Genomic DNA, 22,134 nt, shown 5'->3' on the forward strand with positions numbered 1-22,134 from the left:
TGCCTCCTGAGTGCTGGGATTAAAGGCATGCGCCACTGCTGCCTGGCTTCAAATCCCCTTTTTAAACAACTACTTACAAAGGAGAAAAAGAAAAAAAAGAAACAAAGACAGAAGGCAGCCTTCCTTGAATATCTTATGAATGTTTTATATAAATTCAGATTTAAGGAAGAAATTCTCAGGGATGGAGAGATGGCTCACTCAATGGTCAAGCGTGTACTGCTCTTCCATAGAACCCAAGCTCAGCTCCCAGCATCCACCTGAGATGGCCTAAAATCACTGGTAAGTCCAGCTCTGGGGTACCCAACATCCTCTACTAGCCTCAGCCACAGGAACCTGCACACACGGCAGATATTCACACAGACACACATGAAGAGAAGTAAATCTTTTTGAAAAAGGAATTCCCAAAATAAAAAACAAGACAGAAACAGATGTGACATTGGTGGTGTGACTATCTCAGAAGAACTATTGAAGTACACAGTGTGATGGTGTGACTATCTCAGAAGAACTCTTTAAGTACACAGTGTGATGATGTGACCATCTCAGAAGAACTATTGAAGTACACAGTACTGTGGTATGACCATCTCAGAAGAACTATTCCAGGTACACAGTGTTGTGGTGTGACTGTCTCAGAAGAACTAATTAAGTACACAGTGCTGTAGTGTGACCATCTCAGAACTATTTAAGTACACAGTGCTGTAGTGTGACCATCTCAGAACTATTTAAGTGCACAGTGCTGTGGTGTGACCATCTCAGAATTATTTAAGTACACAGTACTATGGTGTAACCATCTCAGAAGAACTATTTAAGTACACAGTGCTGTGGTGTGACTATCTCAGAAGAACTATTCCAAGAAACACAGTGCAGGAGCTGGGATCGGGGCTGAGGCTGGGGCTCCGCTCCAGATCAGTCCCTGACGAAATGTAAGACAAAGAGAAATCAGGACAAATGTCCAGTCACCCCAAGCAATACACACACTCAGAACAATAAACAGACAAATGATGACTGCGAATATCATAAACTGTTCTTTTCCTTTTTCGGTTTTTGAGAAGTCTCTCTCTGTAGCCCAGGCTGGCCTCCCAGTGGCTGTCTTGCTTCAGCCACCCTGAGAGCAGGGATTAGCCTACGCCACTGCGTGCAGCCTCCTGAGCTGGCTTTAGTTACCACACTGTTGGCTGCAGTGCTGAGGCTGCGTCTCTGGAGGGCACTGTGTGTTGTGACATGAGTGATTTTGGGAATCTATTGTCATACCCAGTGTGGCCGAGAAGAGGATTCTCCAAGGGTTAGTGATGAAATGAGACATGATTGCAAACCAGAAGGTAAATAAAAGCGACATCTTTTCCGAGTAGAAAGCATCAATAAAATATATGACATTTCCTTTGTCCATAAATTAGCTGATTTTTTTTAACTCTATCCTTTCAAAGGGCCTATAACATATGATCACCCAGTAGCTGTAAGGATCATTAGCACCAAGATTATGATTTCTAAAAATATCATTCTCCACTTAAAGGATCAGAGTTTCTTGGGGGAAAAAAAAGTGACTGATGGAAGGACAATGGTGTTCACCTTTAACCCCCGCACTCCAGAAGCAGGCTCTGGGAGATCTGTGAAGGTTATAGGCCAGCCAGGGCTACACAGTAAGACCCTCTCTCAAAACAAAACAAAACAAAAATTGGCTGTTACAGGTCTTAGTGAAGAATACACAAGCTGTGTTTGAAACCTCCCATTTTATCAGACAGTAAGGAAACACAAAAGAGCAGCAGACACATGGCCAGACACATGGCCAAGGCACCAGCAGCCACCTTAGACAGGGTCCTTGCCAACAGCATGGTGGAAAGAGAACTGACTTCCACAAGTTGTCTTCTGACCTCCACATGGGCACCATGGCATGCACACATGTGCACAAGCACACAAAACCAACAAATAATTTTAAAATACATCTAGAGTCAGTCATGGTAGTATATATCTATAATCCCAGCACTTGGGAGGCTGAGCGAGGGGATCAATGGCTCCACCCCAGTCTGGGCTACGAAGTACACCGCCAGACCCTGTCCAAACACAAAGCCTGCACAGCTATTGGGATGGCCAAATCCAGGACACCAGTAACAACAGACCTCTTCTTCGCTGCTGGGGAAAAACAAAAGTCTGCAGCTCCACTGGAAGAGTTTCTTCCCAAAATATATTCTTACTTTATAATTTAGTGTTTATTGATATTTACCACCCAAAAACCTAAATATAATGTTTACAGAAGTTTATTCATAATTGCTAAAATTTAGAAGCCACCAAGATGTCCTTCTAGGTGAACAGATAAACTTCGGTGCATCTAGACAATGGAGTACTGTTTGGGACAAAAAAGAAATGACCTATTAAGCCATAAAAAGACAAACACATTTTATGAAGTGAAAGAAGTCTATTCAAAAGGCTCCGAGTGCTGGAGCTGCCCCTTGGTGGCACAGGACTCGCCTGGCATGCAAGAGGCCCTGGGCTCCATCTCTAGCACTAAAGAGAGAGGAGAAAAGAAAATTGGGAAAGAATTATTAGCTCTCCATAAACTTTAACCCAGTGTGGTAGGTAGCACACTACTGGGAGCCATCCCCGGTGGTAGACAAGCCCAGAGAGGAGGTAAGGATCCGGCGAGGGGAGGATGAGCCAAGTATGGTGGGAGAATTGTGCAGCTGACTGACTAGCAGCCAGTGTTTCTTATTTATACAGAATTCAGTAAGCAGGGATAGGTTACTCTTGTTCCAAAACATAGATCATATCATTTTGGTTTTGGACCTCCAGTGTTTCTTATTTATACAGAATTCAGTAAGCAGGGATAGGTTACTCTTGTTCCAAAACATAAATCATATCATTTTGGTTTTGGACCTGTGTCCTACTTCCTCTTGCATATCCTGTAGTCATCATTGATAAACCGTGACAGAACAGAGTTATCTTTTCCAATCATTTTCCCTCAAGTTTAATCATTATTAATAAACAGTTATCCTTTATAACCATTTTTACTCATTAACACCATGACCCATTTTTAAGAATCTAGAGGCATATGACAGCCTGTTCTCAGGCTGGTAGCTCTGGTTGCTTCAAGGACACCAGACCAAAACAAAATCTTCAAGCCAGCCCAGGCATACTGCCATGTCCCAAGCAGTGTATTATTAACTCTTAATGGTCAGAGTGCCCAGAAAAGTCCTCAGGCCAAAGCTGCTGCAGTTATTTTCAAATTCTGGCAAAATACAATGTTTACATTTTATATCTTTATAGAATTTGTTTATAAGCCTAATCCTAGCATTCTGTTGTTCCTTGGTCATATGACATCACAGGGGCTCTGTGTGTGCTAACTTTTCTAAGAAAAGGAGGCCCTGATAGCTCTTTCTTTTATCATCTTTCTACATCATTCTTTGCCCATCAATATAAGTCTCTGTTGGGCAGAGGTAACTTCAGATAATCTCACTTTGTTGCTGTACACGCCACGTAATTGCCTGAGTGTACAGTGGGAAGAGGCTTGCAGTCTGAACTGTGGCCAACTCTTCTAGCCCAACGACTCTTGTTGACCTTTTTAATTTTACTTTGTTTTGATTATCTTGTTCCTGAGTAATTACAGGGACAGATGTTTCAAGAATGTCTCATAGCCCCCATAAAGAGACCTCTGGCTTCTTTATGTGTCACAACCTCCAAGGCATAAGGAAGACCTTTAAGTAGACAAGGATATCTCCTTAAAAGTGGGAGGGGTAATATGCTCAGGACTTTCCTGGGGAAGCTTAGAAGCAATACTCCTAGGAGAAGGCATAAAAGATTCACAAGAAATTTTCCATCAATCCACTATTCCCAAATTGTACAAATATTAAAAGTCCCGCAAGTATGCACAGGTAGAGATGAAAACCAAAGGTGGCATGGCGGCCACCATGTGGCTCAGCTTTGCTGGATCTTTGTCAAGCAGCTGGGCTGGCTTTATGACTTCTGCCATTCCATTCAGATATGGCTGTGCCAGCACACACCTGTGATCTCAGAACTCAGGAAGCTGAGGCAGGAGGATCACTAGTTCTAGGCAAGTTAGTTTTTGGGTTTTGTTGGAAGGAAGGAAGGAAGGAAGGAAGGAAGGAAGGAAGGAAGGAAAGAAGGAAGGAAGGCAGGCACAGGAAGGAAGGAAGGAAGGAAGGAAGGAAAGGTTTGTCCTGGGGGCTGGGGAAGGGGCTAAATAGGTCAGGTGCAGAAAGTAGATTTGGGGCAGGTAATGAGTCTGTATGGTCCAAGCATGGGGGATCCATGTCCTCAAACATTTGTCCAAGCCCACAGAATGCCCAACACCAAGGCCCCACCCTAACGCAAGCTATGGACTTAGCATAAAAAGCTGCTCTGGTGCAGATGTGGATAGTAAAGGGGGGGTAACTAAAGGGAACATTCTGTGCCTTCTGTAGTGTATGGTGGAAATGAAGCGGTTTGTTACAAAGTCTCTAAGATCAGAACCAACAAGAGACATACGGGACCAGCGCACACTTGAATGCTGACAGGACACTCACGGTGGGACAAAGTGTCTCCCTTTAGCTGTATCAGGCTGATGATACAGAGGACTTAGATTTTAGACACACTGAAGTACTTTCAGACGAAACTAACCTTTTTAAAGCCAAGCATGACGTTCACGCTTGTAATCACAGATGAGACAGATGGACTGCCATGAGTTCAAGGCCAGCATGGGCTCTATAGTGAGTACCAGACCTGGAGGTGACACAGAGAGACCCTGGAGAGGGGCAGGAGGAGGAGGGAAAAGGCTGGAATTGGCCTGTACTGCACTATTTTAATAACACTCAAAATCTTCAGATGTACATTTTAACCCCGTACCTCCCTGAGCCCCGTGGTGCTGCGGTTTGATGAACACCATTTCCAGAGCACACCAGCTCTACCTCCTGCAAAGCATTTCCCCTTCCTTTTTCCTTTTGTGCTGTTCTAGGGGCTAGACCTGGGGCCTTGTACATGTAGGCAAGTCACACCCCAGCTTTTTTCTGTTTCAATTGTATGTGTATGGGTGTTTTTATGTGGAGGGGTGTTTTTTATGTATGGGGTCTTTTTTAAGTGTAGGGTATCTTTTATGAATGGGACTGTTTTTTATGTGTATGAATGTTTTGCCTACGTATCTGTGTACCCTTTATGTGCCTGATGCTGGGGGAGGCCAAAAGAGGGCATCAGGTCCCCTGGAACCAGGGATGAGATTGCTGTGAGCAGCCATGTGGGTGCTAGGAACTGAGCCTGGGTCCTCTACAAGACCATCCAGTGTTCTTACCAATGAGCCATCTCTCCACCTAACGAGGAACCATTTTTAAGAAGAAAAACAACCAGCTTATTCTGCACATGTTATCTGCTTACCTAGCTCATCCTTCAGGTCATGAGTTCCCTCCCTCCTTCCCTCTCTCCCTCTCTCCTCCTTCCCTCCCTTCTACCTCCCTCCTTCTTGATTTGTTTTTTAAGACAGGGTCTCAGCATGCAGCCCTGGCTGGCCTGGAACTCAGGAACCCACCCACCTCTGCTGGGTTCACAGGCATAGACCACCACGCCCAGCATGGGCCGTGGGTTTCTAACAGCTAGGAACACATATCTCATCCTCAAGTGTCTCCTAGAGTCCAGCACAGTGGCCGACACTGTACTCAGCATGCACCCCTGTAAGCTCCAGGACAGGGTGCTGTTTCCTGCCCACCACTGAGTAGACAGTACCCAGGACAATGCCCAGAACATGACAAGTAACTTCCAATGAATGACACTAGTTTCTGAATTCTTTATATGTCATCATACAGTCTCTTGAAGCCAGCAATAATTTTATACAGAAGTAATTTTTTTTAAGGGGGGAGGGTTTGAGACAGGGTTTCTCTGTATAGTTTGGGAGCCTGTCCTGGATCTCGCTCTGTAGCTCAGGCTGGCCTCGAACTCACAGAGATTCGCCTGCCTCTGCCTCCCGAGTGCTGGCATTAAAGGCGTGCACCACCACCACCTGGCTTATAGAAGTAATTATTATGTTGGCTACCAAGCTAGTTTTTAATATGCAGAATCACTTATAACAGTCGGCACTCTCTCAACAAACACCCGGTAGAGCACAGAACAAGGTGGCAACATGGAGGGGGGGAAGGGAGGTAGAAATCACATTTCTCCAAGACTATAAATCAAGAGGCCTGGAGGGAGGAAAGGGAAGGGGTAGCTGATGGAACTATATTATAATCTCAAAATACAAACTAAATTACAATAATTTTAAAAGCACATCTTTAAGATTAAAAATATAAAGAGTAAAGTCAACTATTTGAAAACTTCATGTTTCTTTAACTTGGTTACCTACAGCTGAGTTCACTGACAGACTGTCTGTCCTCTTCGCCTTGCCAAAGGAAACAGCCACAATCAGTGAACATTAGCAGCTAGAGCATTATAACAGCCACACTGGAGTGTAAACGTGGGGCCCTGGCTCACATAAACTAATGCTTAAAAAAGAAAAGAAAAATAAGTATAACTAATTCACAGAAACTTAAATAAAATGGATATTTGATTGTATTCCTTTATTTATTTTTGTTCTTTATTTATTTATTTTTGAGACAGGGTTTCTCTGTGCAGTCCTGGCTGTCCTGGAACTCACTTGTAGACCAGGCTGGCCTCAAACTCACAGGAACCTGCCTGCCTCTCAGATACTTTTCAAAGTATGGCAATAATCTTGCGATGTGGCATCAGTACATTTTAAAGAGTCCTTCAGCTGGTATTTGAGACTGGAGGGAGACAGAGGAAACAAGTTGTGTTCATCGCTGACGCCGAGTCATTGGTTCGTGATGATTCACTATGCAAATGCTTCTCCTTTGATACACTTGAAATGTCCCCCAAATTTCAAGCATATGTCAAATTTGTCTGAAATTGTTAAACTGAAGAGAAAGAAATACCAGTTCTCCTGGTCTATGCTTGCTGCAGATCCACAAAGGTTAGTGGCATTTGCCTCTGCTGCCATTGCTGTTCACAGTAAGCAAGATTTACCAACTTGGAGTCCATAAACTTCTAGGAAACCTATGGATGCTTAGAGGAGAGGGACAATATGTCTGCATGTACATTTGGTGGTGTGGGGGCTGTCCATAAGTTTTACCGGAGTCTCAGAGGAGCTTGTGACTTGGGAAAGATTAGAAGCACATTAAACAAGCCTACGAGAAAAAGGAAGGGAGGGAGGGAATTGGAAAAAAAAATCTTCAAGTAATCCTTTTTCCTATATTTCCTCCGAGGGGGTCACTGATGACGCCTCCTATTAAACCCGAATCAGAGGGTCCCAGGACTAGGTAAGAACTGAGGGGGTTAATTCACACTAAAGCATCGACAAGGGGGGGGGTGCCTGGAAAGAGAGCTCAGCGGCTAAGCACGTGCTGTCCTTATGGAGGACCAGAGCTTGGTTCCCAGCACGCACATCAGGCAGCTCACAACCACCAGTAACTCCAGTCCTAGGTGATCTGACACTCTCTTCTGTCCTCCACAAGCACGTGTGCTCTGGCGTGCACGCATGCGCGGGCACACACACATACACACACACACACACACACACAGAAGACAAACACATATACACATAAACAAAAATGAAAATAAACCTTCCTCACTAAATCACTGACATTGCATGGCAGGTCTTGAGAGACAAAGCACTGTTATAGCCTTGGAAAGTGGTCTTTTCTAGGGAAGAGGCCCCCAAACTAGTTATCCAACACCGAATGGTCAGCCCTGAGAACATACACACAGCTAACATGTGGACGGAGCAGGTTGTATTTATATATTTATATACTCTGTGTGTGTGTGTGTGTGTGTGTGTGTGTGTGTGTGTGTGTTAACAAAGAGGGTGCATGAGAAGAGTTGGAGGGAGGAAAGGAAAAGGAAGATATGATGTACTTGTATTATAATTTCAAAAAATAAAAATTTATTATTAAAGAAAATGAGTGAAGCTGGGCATGGTGACACACATCTGTAATCCCTGCACTCGGGAGGCACAGACAGGTGGATCTCTGAGTTCAAGATCAACCTGGTCTACAAACTGAGTTCCAGGCCAGCAAGGGCTACACAGTGAAACCCTGTCTCGAAAAGAATGAGTCAGACCCCGGTAAATCAAAGCCTTGCTTCCAGTAATGAGCAAATGGAGCAGGGCTGAATATTACATAATGGCCCCAACTCCCAGACACAGCCAAGGAGCTCCAGGGACAGTGAAGGTTGAGGCACAGCCACTTAGAGCCCTTCCTGACACAGTGCCCTTGCTGTCCTTGCTGGATTGTGATGGCCTGCCCACATGAACCCCATCACCCTTCTGGTAAGAGCTTCTGGACTTTATCTCAAACACCTCTTCTACTACCCCCCCCCACTCCACTCCATGGAGCTAATGTTTTCAAGGTCTCTACATGTTGCATGCCCACCCCCACCCAACCATCATTCGCCCAGAACAACAACAAAAACATCAACAGAGCCTTGCTGAGTGCTAATGCAGAGTTCCAGGTTCCCCAGGCATTCCCCAGGCAAGCACTCTGCACAGAGGACACTCTCAGCCCCACCTCCTGGGTTTCTAGTCAACAAAAGAATTAGGAAGTCATTTACTCATGCCTGCCATTTTTGCTATAGCTATTGCCTTACTTAATCTTCAACACAGTCCTGAATCAGGGCTAAATATGATCTCACAGGAGCTAGGAGGGCTGGAAGGCTCAAGTTTCGTTATTAATTTTTAATAATTTATTTTTATTTTATGTGCATTGGTATTTTGCCTGAATACATGTCTGTGTGAGGGTGTCAGATCCCCTGGAACTGGAGTTACACACAGTTGAGAGCTGCCATGTGGGGGCTGGGAATTGAACCTAGGTTCTCTGGAAGAGCAGCCAGTGCTCTTAACCACTAAGCCATCTCTCCAGCCCTTCGTTATTAATTATGCATTAACAGTGCCCAAAGCAAAGAAACTGGTCATTGGTGAGAGCTCCAGAAACCTAATCATGGACTCATGCCCGCAGTGAGAACAGGCTGAGATTCACACCGCCTTCCCCAGCCATCAGTGCCCCAGAACCTCACACACCCAAGTGTCCTGCTCAGCAGCCCTCCTGTGGTTTCCTAGCCCCTCATCTCCACCATCTGCCTCTTCAGTCAACATCTGAATTCTAGGCCCCGGGGAAGCCTAGTCACTGAGACTGACCCATACTTCTACTTCTCTTGTGGTATGTCTACCTTTGGATTAAAACAAATGAAGCCAAAGATGAGATCTTTTTGGTGACTTTTTGTAACTCAAGGGCTGTTCAGTTCTCAAGCATGAACTTTGTGGATGACGATGTGCCACACGTCAAAAGGTTGGGCATGACTGAGTGCCTTCAGTTACTTCCACACAGCCTACAGACACCCAGCAGCCAGAAAGAGTGATCCACAAGGCCTCGCAGCAGGAGACCCTAGCCACGAGCCGTCCTTCCCACTCTCCAGCAGTCTGCTGGGAAACGAGACTGCACAGTGGCTCTCTGACTCTTTCCTTGAATCCCACTTAGAGTCTCTCCCACTTAGGACAGACGTGGAGAATAACGGCCCCTGTAGAGATGCACATCTAATCCTCGGTGACCTCAGAGTTTGTGACTTCACCTGAGAGAAGGGAATTAAGATTACAGCTAAAGGTCACACTGCTGATCAACTGACCTTCCAAGAAGACTATTGAAAATTATGTAAACTACAAAGTAACCTCATGTAATCAAAAGCACTGTAGAGCCAGGTGTGGTGATACAGGCTTCTAATCCAGGACCTGGGAGACTAAAGCAGTGAGATCACTAGTTCAAGGCCAGCCTGGTCTACACAGTGAATTCCAGACCAGCCTGGGCTACAAAGGAAGAGCCTTTCTTTTTGAGGCTGGAGAGATAGTCTGTTGGGTAGGAGAAACAAACACTTCTTGTTCTTGCCAAGGACCTGGGTTCAGCTCCCAGCACCCACATGACTGTCCATAACCACCTATAACTCCAGTTCCAGGGAATCCAGTGCCGCCTTCTGGCCTCTGTGGTAACTACATACATCACACACACACACCACACACCACACACACACACACACAAGGAAAACTCTCATCCATGTAAATATTTTCCAAAACATCACCCACAGAAGAGAGAAGCAGAAAAGTGGAATCAGAGAGAAGATCTGAGGGGGAAATCAGGGCCTGAGAAACCACAGTTTCCGGCCTGAAGCAGGAAGCACGGAGGGAGGAAACTAAGCCAAAGAATGCAGGCAGGTCTTAGTCTAACAAGACATGAACAAAGAGATTCTGTCCAGAGGCTTCCAGAGCCCCAGCCCTGGCGACAGTTTATGCTCACAAGCACAGGCAAATCAAGTTCTCAACCGCAGAACTGTTCCCATGAACACATACGTTTGAGCCACTCAGCCCCTGGTAGTGTCATGGAAGCAATAAGAGGCTTGTACAGTGTATATATTTTGATTCCCTAACTACCAAAGCTAGAGTGAACTGGTTCTTACCTTATGGGAAATGACCGCGGCTCCGTTATCTAAGGTGTGCTGCCGTAACCTAGCAGCAGATTTAGAACAGACTCGCTGTGGGCCCTGGCTACCCTGCCAAGGCAAACAACACCAAGATGGTTATCTAAGGCTCTGAAGGAAGTAAATGTACAGCCTGAACTGCCCCCATTTCTGACCAAGGCTCTGCTTGACAAGTCAGTCCACAGCTCTGACAGAGGATACCCACGGTTCTCACATCACTTAGGTGTTGGGAGAGGTTAAGGGGTCTGGACTGTCTACTGCAATGAGGTGACAGGGAAAACTTCCATCTAGGATTGGCATTTCTGTTCAGTAGTGTTGAGCAAATACTTACCATCTGCTTACCACAAACTGGCCGTGACCCTCAGGAAGCCGATCTGCTCTCAATGGAGCCTCTCAATCACTTGTTCAACAAATATGTACTGTGTTCCATGTGCCAAAGTCACTGGACACCACAAAGCACAGCTCCTTGGGAACTCTTGTCCTGCAAATTTGTTTTATGTCTACTGTAAGAGAGAGGTGTGATGCTCTTCCCATCAGCTGTACTTCTCAGTTATCACCTGCATGCCAGGGTTTGGCAATTTCTCTTTGCTGTTTCTTTAGCCAAAGTCTCACATAGCCCAGGCTGGCCTTGAACTCTCTACGTAGCCAAGATTAACTGTGAATTTTTTTTCTAGATTTATGTGTATGAGTGTTTTGCCTGCAAGCATGTGTGCAACACTTGGGCCTGGTTTCAGAAGAGGGCAGCAGAGCCCCTGAACTGGAGGTACGGTTGTCTGGCCACCATATGGTGCTGGGAATTGAACTAGGGTGCTCTGCAAGAGCATCAAGTGTCCTTAACTACTGATCCATCTTTTTTTAGGTATTACACAACTCTGTGTGTGTGTGTGTGTGTGTGTGTGTGTGTGTGTGTGTGTGTGTGTGTGGTGTATGTGGGCATGTGCTTGCCATGGTGCAACTAACTATTGGGGTCAGAGGACAACTCTGTGAGTCTGTCTTTCCTTCCACCTTTGTGTGGGCCCCACGGTTCAAGCTCAAAGGGTCACACTTGTCCAGAAATGCTCTATCCATTGCATCATCTCCCTGGCTTTGACCTTGAACTAACCCTCAGGTTTCTACCTTCCAAGTGCTGGGATCGCAGTCATTTGCTCCTATGGCCAGCTCCAGGGTTTGGGTTTGGTATTCTAAAGATTTCTACAAAGTGTTCCAGGGCTGATGTACATAAAAGCCAGGCTTCCTTGTCACTGTCTCCACGATCCCTGGATGTCCTAGTGATGACCTCTCCTCTTACAGTCTCCACACTCCCTGGACGTCCCAGGGATGCCAGGCAGTACCTTCCTCAGATGCCACAGTGACCAACCTCCCAACACTTCTTCCTTCTGGTCAGTTCTGAAAGTGCTGATCAGCAGATCTGTGAGGCTTTAAGATGGTCCAGCACAAAGAGGCTTTTCCTAAAGCTATCTGGTTGCCTTCCTCTATTGCTGCCCCCTTTGAAGAGCTCATCTTTCCTAAAATGTCAGTAACGCCCCCAGAGAGCTTATCGAGGTGGATGATGTAGGCCACGTTAACACAGCCTACATCATGCCAGCAGCCTCGGGCTGGCCTCCCTCACTCCAGTCTGCTGCACTCTAATACATTCCTTGTAAGCTTTCCCAAGCACCTCTGGTGCTCACTCAGGGCCAGGCGCTACAGCAAGGCTGCTCTAGGCAAGGCTACAGCTGTGGTGATGTCCAGTGGTTGAGGACTCAGCATTTGGAGAGAGGTAGCTTGGCCCTTTCCAGAAGTCACTGCCTCTTGCTACGCTTCCATTTCTTTATTTGTGAAGTCGGAACAATAAAGGTGCACAATTCTTGGGGCTACAGAAAAAGTTAACTGGGATCTGAGTTTGGGAGGTCCAGTCCAGTGACAGAGTGCTTGCCAAGCATGTTCGAGGCGTGGGTGCAATCCTCAGCCTCTTTGTAACTAAAGAAGAAAAGGTAAGCATGAGAATACATGGAAAGTACCCAGCATGGTGCCTGGCACACAGGAAGCACTCGGTGCCAACACAGTAATAAAGGGAAGTACCAGGTAAGTGGCAGAAAGGGGCCTGCGTGGTCCAGCAGGGGTGAAAACAAGCATGTGGCAGGTGCGTGAACAGAGGAGAATGAGCGGCAGATTCTAGCAGAGCTACATGGAGCCAGCCTGGAAGGTCAGGGTGGGATTCCTCAGAGGAGGGGACAGATCCTGCAGCTTGCTAACCTGAGTAAAGGCACCATATCAAAGAAGAGAGAGCTTGTGTGTGAGTCGCAGACTGCTGCCTGTGGGCTGCTTCATGCCAATCCTGCCTGGCAGACCACTAGCTCCTAAGAGAAACACTTTAGCCTTGGATCCAAAAGTCATTCACTGACTCAGCAGCCGAGCACTAACTAGACACTAGGCAGTGTGTGAGACAGGACTGGGGCCACTGCCCTGCCCTCCTGAAACTTCTACCTAACAGGGCATCATGACAGGAACACTCACATGCAGTGTGCTAGGGAGAGAGACACAAGAGGATCCCACGGAGGAGTGTGACTCGGGGGTGGAGGTCAGAGGAAGCTATTCTTCAGCAGATACAAATGAGTCAAGAGGAGGTCAAGCTAGACAGTGTCCCAGAAAGAGGACAAATTCCCGAGCTGTGAGGGAGCCTGTCGTACCAAAGAAACACAAAGCAAGCCAGAGTCGGAGTGCATGGTGAGAGAGAGAGGATGAGTCCAGGGAGGGTGGGCAAAGCCTCGATCATGTCAAACCTTGGTAAGCCATGGCAGAGTTTGGATTTTATTCTAAAATGCACCAGGAAGCCACTGACAGGTTCCAAGCAAGGACATGCCATGGTCTGGCTTGCAGCTCTAAACCCCCGCGGGCTGGACCGTGGAGAATGTAGAGTCAGTCAGAAGGGCAGGGCAGGAGTCCGGCCCTGAGAAAACAGTCTAGACTCGTGGTGTGGGGATGTGACGTCTGGAACCTCTCTGCTTCCATCAAGTCACTCACTCTGCAGGTCCAACTCTCTCAAGGTGGCACACAGGAAGTTTGGTCTTGAAGGTCACTGCCCATCGGTTAACTGTGTCTCCTCAGGGCCATCCCCATTCCCTCCCCCTTCTAGCCCCCATTCTCTTTCCCTCCCTAAATCTCAACTTCCTCTGTCTAATGCCTGACTTCACGAAGACCTGCTGTCCCTCTCTTTCTTTCTCTACTCCATGACCCACAAAGTGTCTTAGCTTTGTGTAAAGAGCATACTTACTGTCTGTCCAGAACACAAACCACAGACCATTAACAGAAACCTGAGGGTGACACATACTTCATAAAACCCAAACACACTGTGCATGTTAAACACGGGGTCTCCTCACATCCCAGTCCCATCGCCCACAGCACCAGAGACATCTTTCAACAGAGGAAATCTCGTCAGGACCTCATCGTGTGTCTCCTGAGCCCTCTTGGGTCTCCCCTCCCCTCATTTGCTTCAAGCTCACCAATGACCGCTCTTGGTCCTCACACAAATATCAATTCCTCGGTGGGGCCACAGTGTCTCGCTATGTTACGTACCCGGAACACAACTATCCATTTCCTCACTGCTCCCTGTGGCTCTCCCACACTGTCCTTGCAGAACATGCCCTGTATCTGCCACCAGACTTCTGCACATCCTGTTCTCTGTGTCCAAGTTCTTTGACCGCCCCCCCCTTTCCTTCAGTTATATTCATTCTTCAGACCTTTGCCCCAATTTTCTTCTTAGAAAGATCTCTTGTGGTCTGAGTCATGTATGGTCTCAGAGGACTGTCTGAGAAGCTGTCAGAGCACTTGAGTTTATAATAAAGTATTTCCTTTGTGCACATTTTTTAAGACAGGGTCTCATCGCATAGTCTATTTTAACCCCCAAAAGATGTTCCTCCGGCCTCAGGCTCCTAGCATTAGGACTACAGTATTTGGGTGCCATGAAGAAGGCTCCGTGGGTGAAAGCCGCACAGCATGAAGACCTGAATTCAGATCCCGCTCCCATGTAAGAACTCAGCATGGCAGTGCTTGTCTGGGCCCCCAGCACTGGAGGGCAGAGGAGGCGCGAGTGGGGTGGGGACAGACAAGCAGATCCCAAGGGCTCACTGGCCAGCTGAAATGGCAAGCTCCAGGTTCAGTGCAAGAATGTATTTCAATAAATAAAGGTAGCCAGGCGGCGGTGACACATGCTTTAATGCCAGCACTCGAGAGACAGAGCCAGGAGGATCTCTGTGAGTTCGAGGCCAGCCTGGTCTTCAGAGCGAGATCCAGGATAGGCACCAAAGCTACACAGAAAAACCCTGTCTTGAAAAAAAATACCTAAATAAATAAAGGTAGAGTGATAGACACCAGATATCAAACTCTGGCCAACACACACACACACACACACACACACACACACACACACACACACACACCTCTTACTTTAGGCTAGGGATATGGCTCAGCAGTAGAGTGTTTTCCTAGCAAGTCAGGAGGCAGGCCATCCCCAGCACCAGCAAAGGCGAAACAAGAAAAGCTAATTCTGCTCCTTCCCCAGCTGGGACAGGCAAGACGGTGGCCTCTTTCTGCTCCCAAACGGAAGTTGACTATAACATAGCATGTCATGAGATCAGAGATGGAAAGATCCCCCCAAAATCTTAGATCTATTTATTGTGACTGGCGAGCAAAGATTGTTGTCTGGAAGAGAGGTAGGGAGTGTCACACCCATCTTGCTGCACTCAGGAAGTTCTCCCTGCCTCTTCCCAGACCTCACTCCCGATGTCAACATGTATGGCATTTGCTTCCAAGTCCCGTCACCCTTCCTGAAACAGGTCTTGTCTTGGTTCCCTTCCCTCCTTCAAACCCTCTTTCCAGGGCAGCAATCACACCTGATCAGGGTTTAAGAAAGTGGTGGTGGGGTAAATAAACCAACCGAGTCCTTAAAACAGTCCTGTGAAGTAACCCGTACAAAGATTACTATTTTATTTATTTCCATTTTAATAGATGGGGAAACCGAGGTTCAAAGAGGCAAGCAGGTTTGCGCAAAAGGTCACGAAACCTATGAGAAACAGATTGGGATTTGAACCCACAGACTCTTAATATAACCTAGTCCAACGCTTCCTAATATTAGCCGCCCCTGCAGTTCTAGTATCAACAACTTAAGGCTGGTGGTGTTGTTCCTGACCCCTCACCGCTTCCCTGGTCCATGTGCATCCCTATCCATAACTTATCAGCTGTCTGGGAAGCAGGGCGGGGATGCACAAAGCCGGCCACCTTCTCAGGAGCTGTTCCCAGCCTCCCGGGCTTTGCAAGGCTTCCTCTGAGCCACTGAGGAACCAGAATAAAAAACACAATGACCCGCGAAGGTCCCCAGATACCCTCTAGTCCACCTACGGTAGAAGGAGGCAAGGCCAGAAGCCGGTGTCTGCCGCCAAAGGGGACCCGCGGACAGAGGTCACTGCTCCGGGACACCGGGCAGCAGGCGACGCAGGGGATGCGGCGGTGCCGGCGGCTCCGGGCTCGGCCCAAGGTCACCCTCCCCGGCCGCCGGAGCGCCCCCTGGCGTCCCACGCCAGCCTCCCCCGGCCCTGGGGGACACGCCTGGAGCCCCGGCAGGAGCCGGAGCCGGGCGGTGGGCAGCGGACCCAGGCTGAGCCGGGGAGGAGCGGGAGGCGGGGCCCACCTGATAGCTGAGGACGCCGTCCGGCTCGTTGCTCCCGGCGGGCATGGCCGGGCGGAGCCTGGGCTCGCCGGTGGGTTCCAGCTTGAGCTGCAGCAGTGTGCGCGCCCTGGTCCTCGGTGAGCCGATCGCACACGCGGCGACCCCCAACCCTGAAGCCAACGGTCAACCATCCACCGGCGCCACCTTCATAGCCACCAGCCGGCGAGGCGCCCGCCGCAGCCAATCAGAGAGCGGCCCGAGCAGCCAATCAGGGCGCGGAGCACGGGAGGACGCTGTCCGGCGGTACCCTGGGCTACCGGGAAGAGGGGAGGAGGGCGCCAGAGAGCCAACCCCTCCCAGGGCCGGTTGCCATGGAAATCGCCTCCCGCCGCCCTCCCTTGGCGGGGGGCGGGGCGGGGGGGGTTCTCTGGGCTCAGAGGTCCTTCCAACCGCTTGCTAGGAACGAAAAATCACAACTGCCGCTGTTTGCAGTTGCACCCGACTCTTGGGCAAGTGTCGGGTTTGCCTCTCCTGATTTTATTCCTCGGAGGATGGGTTTTAAATCAGGAGAAAATTTCCCTCAGAAACAAAGATGGCAGGAGGAAGCAATGATGAGAAGAGAGGGACTCCTAAAATTACTTGTTAACCCTTGAGCTAGTGGCCAGATTGAAAAGCGTTAAAGAGCAGCCGACAGGGAACAGTCAGGCCCCTCCACAGGCTATGAGACTTAGGCTTCCCTTGCCTCTCAGATTGACAGCAGACGGAGTTTGAGCTGAGGACGACTTCAACTTGTCAAAAAAAAAAAAAAAAAAAAAAAAAAAAAAAAAAAAAAAAAACTTTAAGACAAATTATTATCTAACAGCGGAACTAACAGATCTGAGGCAAGGTTGCAAATGATGAGTAATTCGTTCGATTTGATCTGGTTTTGAAAGAAAACAAAGTAGTTAATCATCCGCGGCTTAAGAGAAAGAAAGGGCCTTTTGTCTTATATGCACTATCACTTGAGACTGGAGGTGAGTCCACACTGTTGGGGGAAAGGGACCACTGCAAATCAGTCTCAGCCTCTGCCAAAACCGCAGAAGGGAACGTGACAAGCCAAAGTTCAACCCTAGGGTGGTGCGGGCCTCTCCTCTAGCATTCAAGGGGCCGAGGCAGGCCAGCAGCAAATTCAAGGCCAACTTGGACTTCATGGTGATACCCTATCTCAAAAAAAAAAAAAAAATCAACTTCTGCATACCATTCTTTGTATTATCACCCAAACTAGAAACAAGACGGAGCCTAGATGTCCCTGAAAAGAAACTATAGTTCTGGAGCTGGGGAGAGGCTCTGTCTAAGAAGTTCTTCTTTGTAAGTGTAAGGACCTGAGTCCAATGCCCAGAACCCGCGGAAAATCTGCGTCTGGAGGCAAAAGCTCGTATCTGCGTTGCTGAGGAAGGTAGAGAAAGCAGGGCCTCTGGAGCTTGCTACCCAACCAGTCCAGACCAGTCCATGACGAGCTCCAGGTCTGGTGAGAGACTCTGTCCTAACAAACAAGGTGGAGAGGGCTGGAGAGATGGCTCAGCAGTTAAGAGAAGTTGTTGCTCTCGTAGGGGACCCGGGTTGGGTTCCCAGGGCCTACATGGTGGCTCACAGCCATCCATAATGGCAGTTGCGGGAATCTGTCCACCTCTTCTGGCCTCCTCAGGCACAAGAAATGAGTGTGGTACACAGACATACGTGCAGGCAAATCACTAATGCACATTAAAAAAAAATAAATGGAGAGCTATTGAGGAAGACATCTGACACAGACCTCTGGTCTCTAAATGTGTACTCACACATGAGTCACACAGGAATGTGTAACACACACACACACACACACACACACACACACACACACACAGGCTTATTCTTAATTATGAATGCCCGGCCTTAGCTTGGCTTGTTTCTTGCCAACTTTCCTTAACTTAAATTATCTCATCTGTCTTTTGCCTCTGGGCTTTTCCTTTTCTATTCCTATAGACCTTTCTTAGTTTCTTACTCTGTTGCTGATTGTGTAGCTGGGTGGCTGGTCCCTGGAGTCCTCCTCCTCCTCTGGCTATTTCTTCTTTTTCTCCAGATTTCTCCTTCATTTATCCTCTCTGCCTGCCAGCCCCACCTATCCTTTCTCTTGCCTCACTATTGGCCCGTGCAGCTCTTCATTAGACTATGGGGTGTTTTACACAGGCATAGTAACACAGCTTCACAGAGTTAAACAAATGCAACACAAACAAAAGTAAGCCGGGCAGCGGTGGTGCATGCCTTTAATCCCAGCACTCGGGGGGCAGAGCCAGGCGGATCTCTGTGAGTTCAAGGCCAGCCTGCGCTACAGAGTGAGTTCCAGGAAAGGTGCAAAGCTACACAGAGAAACCCTGTCTTGATTTTTTTTTTTTCCTCGTGCCTCTGTACTCTGCATAGCCTTAAAGGATGCTGAGCATCTAAGAGATTGCAAATATATGTACATTTACTTCAATCTCCTTATAAATGTAATGAGGTCCAGTAGGTAAAGGCCGTTGTCACCAAGCCTCATTATCTGAGTTTGATCTGCAGAACCTACATGAAATAAAAAGAAAACCGATTCTTGGGAGCTGTCCTCAGGCCTCCACATGCACAGCATGGCATGTGTGCGTGTGCACACATTTTATTGAGCCAAAAGGAAGAGAGCAAGCAAGCGTTCACGTCTGGGGGGAGGATTTAAGAGTGGTAACGCATGCCGGGTAGCCACAATCGGGCCAACACAGAAAGTGACATTGAAAAGAACAGTAGGAGCGAGTGTTGCCATTATAAAATGCTCCTGTCATGCTGTGGGGGATGGATAATGAGTTCAGACTGCATTTCCCTTGTATAATAAAAAACTAGGCTGCTAAAGGTTTTGGGGAGCCCTTCCAATGCACCAGGACGTAATGACATAAAATGTGTCTGTCATTCCTGGCAGTAGCCATGGCATCTCTATTCTCTCTGTCCACTGCCAAGAAAGCTGAGTCACAGGAAAACTAAACAATGTCTAGATCAGGCAGTCATTAGGCAGGGCCTGGATCATCCTTTGTTGATTAAAATGGCCTTGTTGAGATCCCCTGTACCCAGCCCTGGGTGTCTGGAGCTGGCGAACCAGCAATGAGACTTCGAATTTAGAGAGGAGACAGGAATTAAGTCAACAAGACTGTTGTAGGTTATGGCAGCCACCGTGAAGGGAAGTACAGGGCTATGTGACAGAAGGAACCCGGTCACGTGACAGGGGGCGCCTCTTTGTGGAGCTGAGGACAGCCTAGTGAGACAGATGAGTCAAGGTGAGCCTGTCTGACCCTGGAGTTCCTGGACAGTGCGCTGCACGATCTTGAGAAAGCTGCCAGATGGATTACAGGGCAGCCCTGAAGCAGGGCGTTCATTAGACTGAACTTCAAGAGAGGCCAACGGGGCAGCCAAAGGGAGGGTGTGGCTGAATGCTTCACCACCCATAAGACAGGTCTCAGCCACAGTGAGAGAGGGCAGGGTAGGGCAAGGGATGTGATCTCCAGGAGCCCTTTAGTTCAGATGTGGAGGCAGAGCCTCGGGCCCTTGACTTCAGGGTCAAGAGCCCCATCTTCTGGCCTCTTGTGAGAATTACAAAAGGAAAGCAGGCCAGAGCCAGAGCGGACGAGGCTGCTGCTGAGGGAACCCTGAAGACCCTCTCCTAAGGCTCATCTGTCTTCCCTTCCCAAGCTGGGCTGGCATGGTACCAGGCATCGGCCTTAGTGTAAGACTTACATTCCCTACACTGGTGTAAAAAGTGCAAATGAGTGACTGAGCCTGGCCAGCAAATGCGCCCTGGAGGAGCTGGAAAAAACACTCAACTAAGGAGCCGCACTAGCAGCCCCTTGTGGGGCCTGCAGTTGGCCTGGAACAGGAATAAAGTGGACAGGAAAATGCCAGAACACAAGTGCTGAGACAGAAGCCACACAGGCACGTCAAACTCACAGGACAGTCGATGGGGAGCCACTTGATGGGGTGACCTCATCTAGCCCTTGCCACACCTCGTGAGGTGCATTCCGTCATCCCATTTCACAGATGTGAACCTGGAGCTTAGAGAAGTTGGTGGCCCCGGGTCACCCTGCCAGGGAAGGAAGTGCACGGGGATGCTGGGGGCCGAGGTCAGGTGCGTCTGGTCCAGGAGAGAATCTGCTTATACTCCTCCCAAGGGGCTCCCCTGTCTTATACAGACCCCACCCTCTCTCTATGTCTTCTTGTCTCTGCTTCTCTCTCCTCTCACATTTTGGGAGAAAGAGGGGGATCTTAAAACTCCTGGATACAGGATACATCATTTAAGTCTCTGTCCGGGTGAGTACACAGAGCACACAAATCGGCATACTGTACACAGACGGAGCTAGTTGACAAGGATGGTTCTGAGAAACTCACTGGTGGGCAAGTCCATGACTGCAAATATTGTAAAGTACACTTCACACAAACGGAGTCTACCTACACAAACTAAGAGGACTACCACGTCACTCAGCCATACAATCCTAAAGGATCACCATTGTTCACGTGTTCTATCCTCAACCAAAATGTCTTTGTGTGTGTATGTGAGTATGTAAGTGTGAATGCATGTGAGTGTGACTGTGTATGCATGTGTGTATGTGTATGCATATGTGTGTGAATGTGTATGCATGTGTGAGTATGTGTGAATTGTATGCATGTGTGTGTGAGTATGTGAGTGTAATTGTATTACTGGAAGACATTAGCATTCTCTTAACTAAGAGACAAAATGACAAAAATACAAGAAACAAAGATGAAAATGTTCTATAATTGCAATCAATTTTTTTTTCATCAAAAGCATCTTAATTTTTTCCCATCAGCTTGCTTTTCTGTTCCAGTGCTTGGTATCCAATCAGGTACCTCGCCCACGTTAGGCAAGAGCCTCTACCTCTAGACTGCACCCCAGGCTCTCCAGCTGAATCCTATACCGGATTTTGTTTCTTTGTTTTTTTTATTTGTTTGTTTCTCCCCACTCCTGTGGTGGTATTGTGTTCCCCAAAATATTGTGCACCCTAATAAACTTATCTGGGGTCAGAAACAGAACAGCCATTAGATACAAAGGCTAGAAAATGGTGGCACTCACACCTTTAATCCTAGCTTTCCAGAGGCAGAAATCCATGTGTTCAAGGATACAGCCAAGCATGGTGACTCACGCCTTTAATCCCAGAAAGCAGCCTTTAATCCCAGGGAGTGATGGAAGATAGCAGAAAGGTATATAAGGCCTGAGGACCAGAAACTAGATGCATTTGGCTGGTTAATCTTTCAGGCTTCTAGCAGCACAGTTCAGCTGAAAGCCATTCGGATATGAGGACACAGAGGCTTCCAGTCTGAGGAAACAAGACCAGCTGAGAAGTTGGCCAGGTAAGGTTAGCTGTGGCTTGTTCTGTCTCTCTGACCATCCAGCATTTCACCCCAATAACTGGCCCCGGGTTTGATTTTATTAATAAGAACTTTTTAAGATTCCTGCTACACAGCCCCACTCCCAACCCCACCTCACCCCAGCACTGAGGATTGAACTCAGCACACTGTACATGCTAGGCGAGCACTCTACCAATTGAGCTACATCCCAGCCCTTTCTGTCATCAGGAAAAATGTTGTCTCCTGATAGTCCTCTTAATTACACACCTAAGCCCAAGGAAAGGTTGGAGAAAAGATGGATCCAGGAAAGACTTAATTAGGTCTTGTTCGTGTGCGGTCTGGGAGCACTTCCCGTGGAAGAGACGGCGGGGTGTGTGTGGGGGGGACTTCTTTGTCATGCCAGAAAGGTTAAGCAGGTGCACGATTTGCTTTCAGCCTCTGCCAACTCACAGCCTATCTAACGGGATGAGAGAATGCAATTTTCTTTGTTCACAGCATGCTGCCAACCTGGAACACTACATGTCACAGGAAAGAAAATGAAACGCCACCAAAAAAAAAAAAAAAAACCCTGAGCGCCAGCTCCCGACTGCAGATCACTCCCCCTCACCATCAGCACCATCCAGAGAGCT

The 22,134-nt window shown here is 47.9% G+C and overlaps 1 protein-coding gene across 3 annotated transcripts in view; it reads right to left on the reverse strand.

The window, feature by feature from the left end:
• The window catches only part of Slc4a8 (solute carrier family 4 member 8), a 66,472-nt gene extending 50,026 nt beyond the window's left edge, over positions 1-16,446 (reverse strand). The window contains exon 1 of one of the 3 annotated variants that reach the window (XM_059247795.1): positions 16,145-16,441. In XM_059247795.1, coding sequence (XP_059103778.1) covers positions 16,145-16,189 — 45 coding nt within the window. In that variant the 5' untranslated portion in view covers positions 16,190-16,441. Of the gene's footprint in view, positions 1-16,144 lie in introns of all 3 variants that reach the window. The other 2 variants (XM_059247797.1, XM_059247796.1) reach the window with 2 other exon arrangements.
• Between the last annotated feature and the right edge of the window lie 5,688 nt (positions 16,447-22,134).

This window comes from Peromyscus eremicus, chromosome 20 (genome assembly GCF_949786415.1).
Source record: "Peromyscus eremicus chromosome 20, PerEre_H2_v1, whole genome shotgun sequence".
NCBI classification, from domain to species: domain Eukaryota; kingdom Metazoa; phylum Chordata; class Mammalia; order Rodentia; family Cricetidae; genus Peromyscus; species Peromyscus eremicus.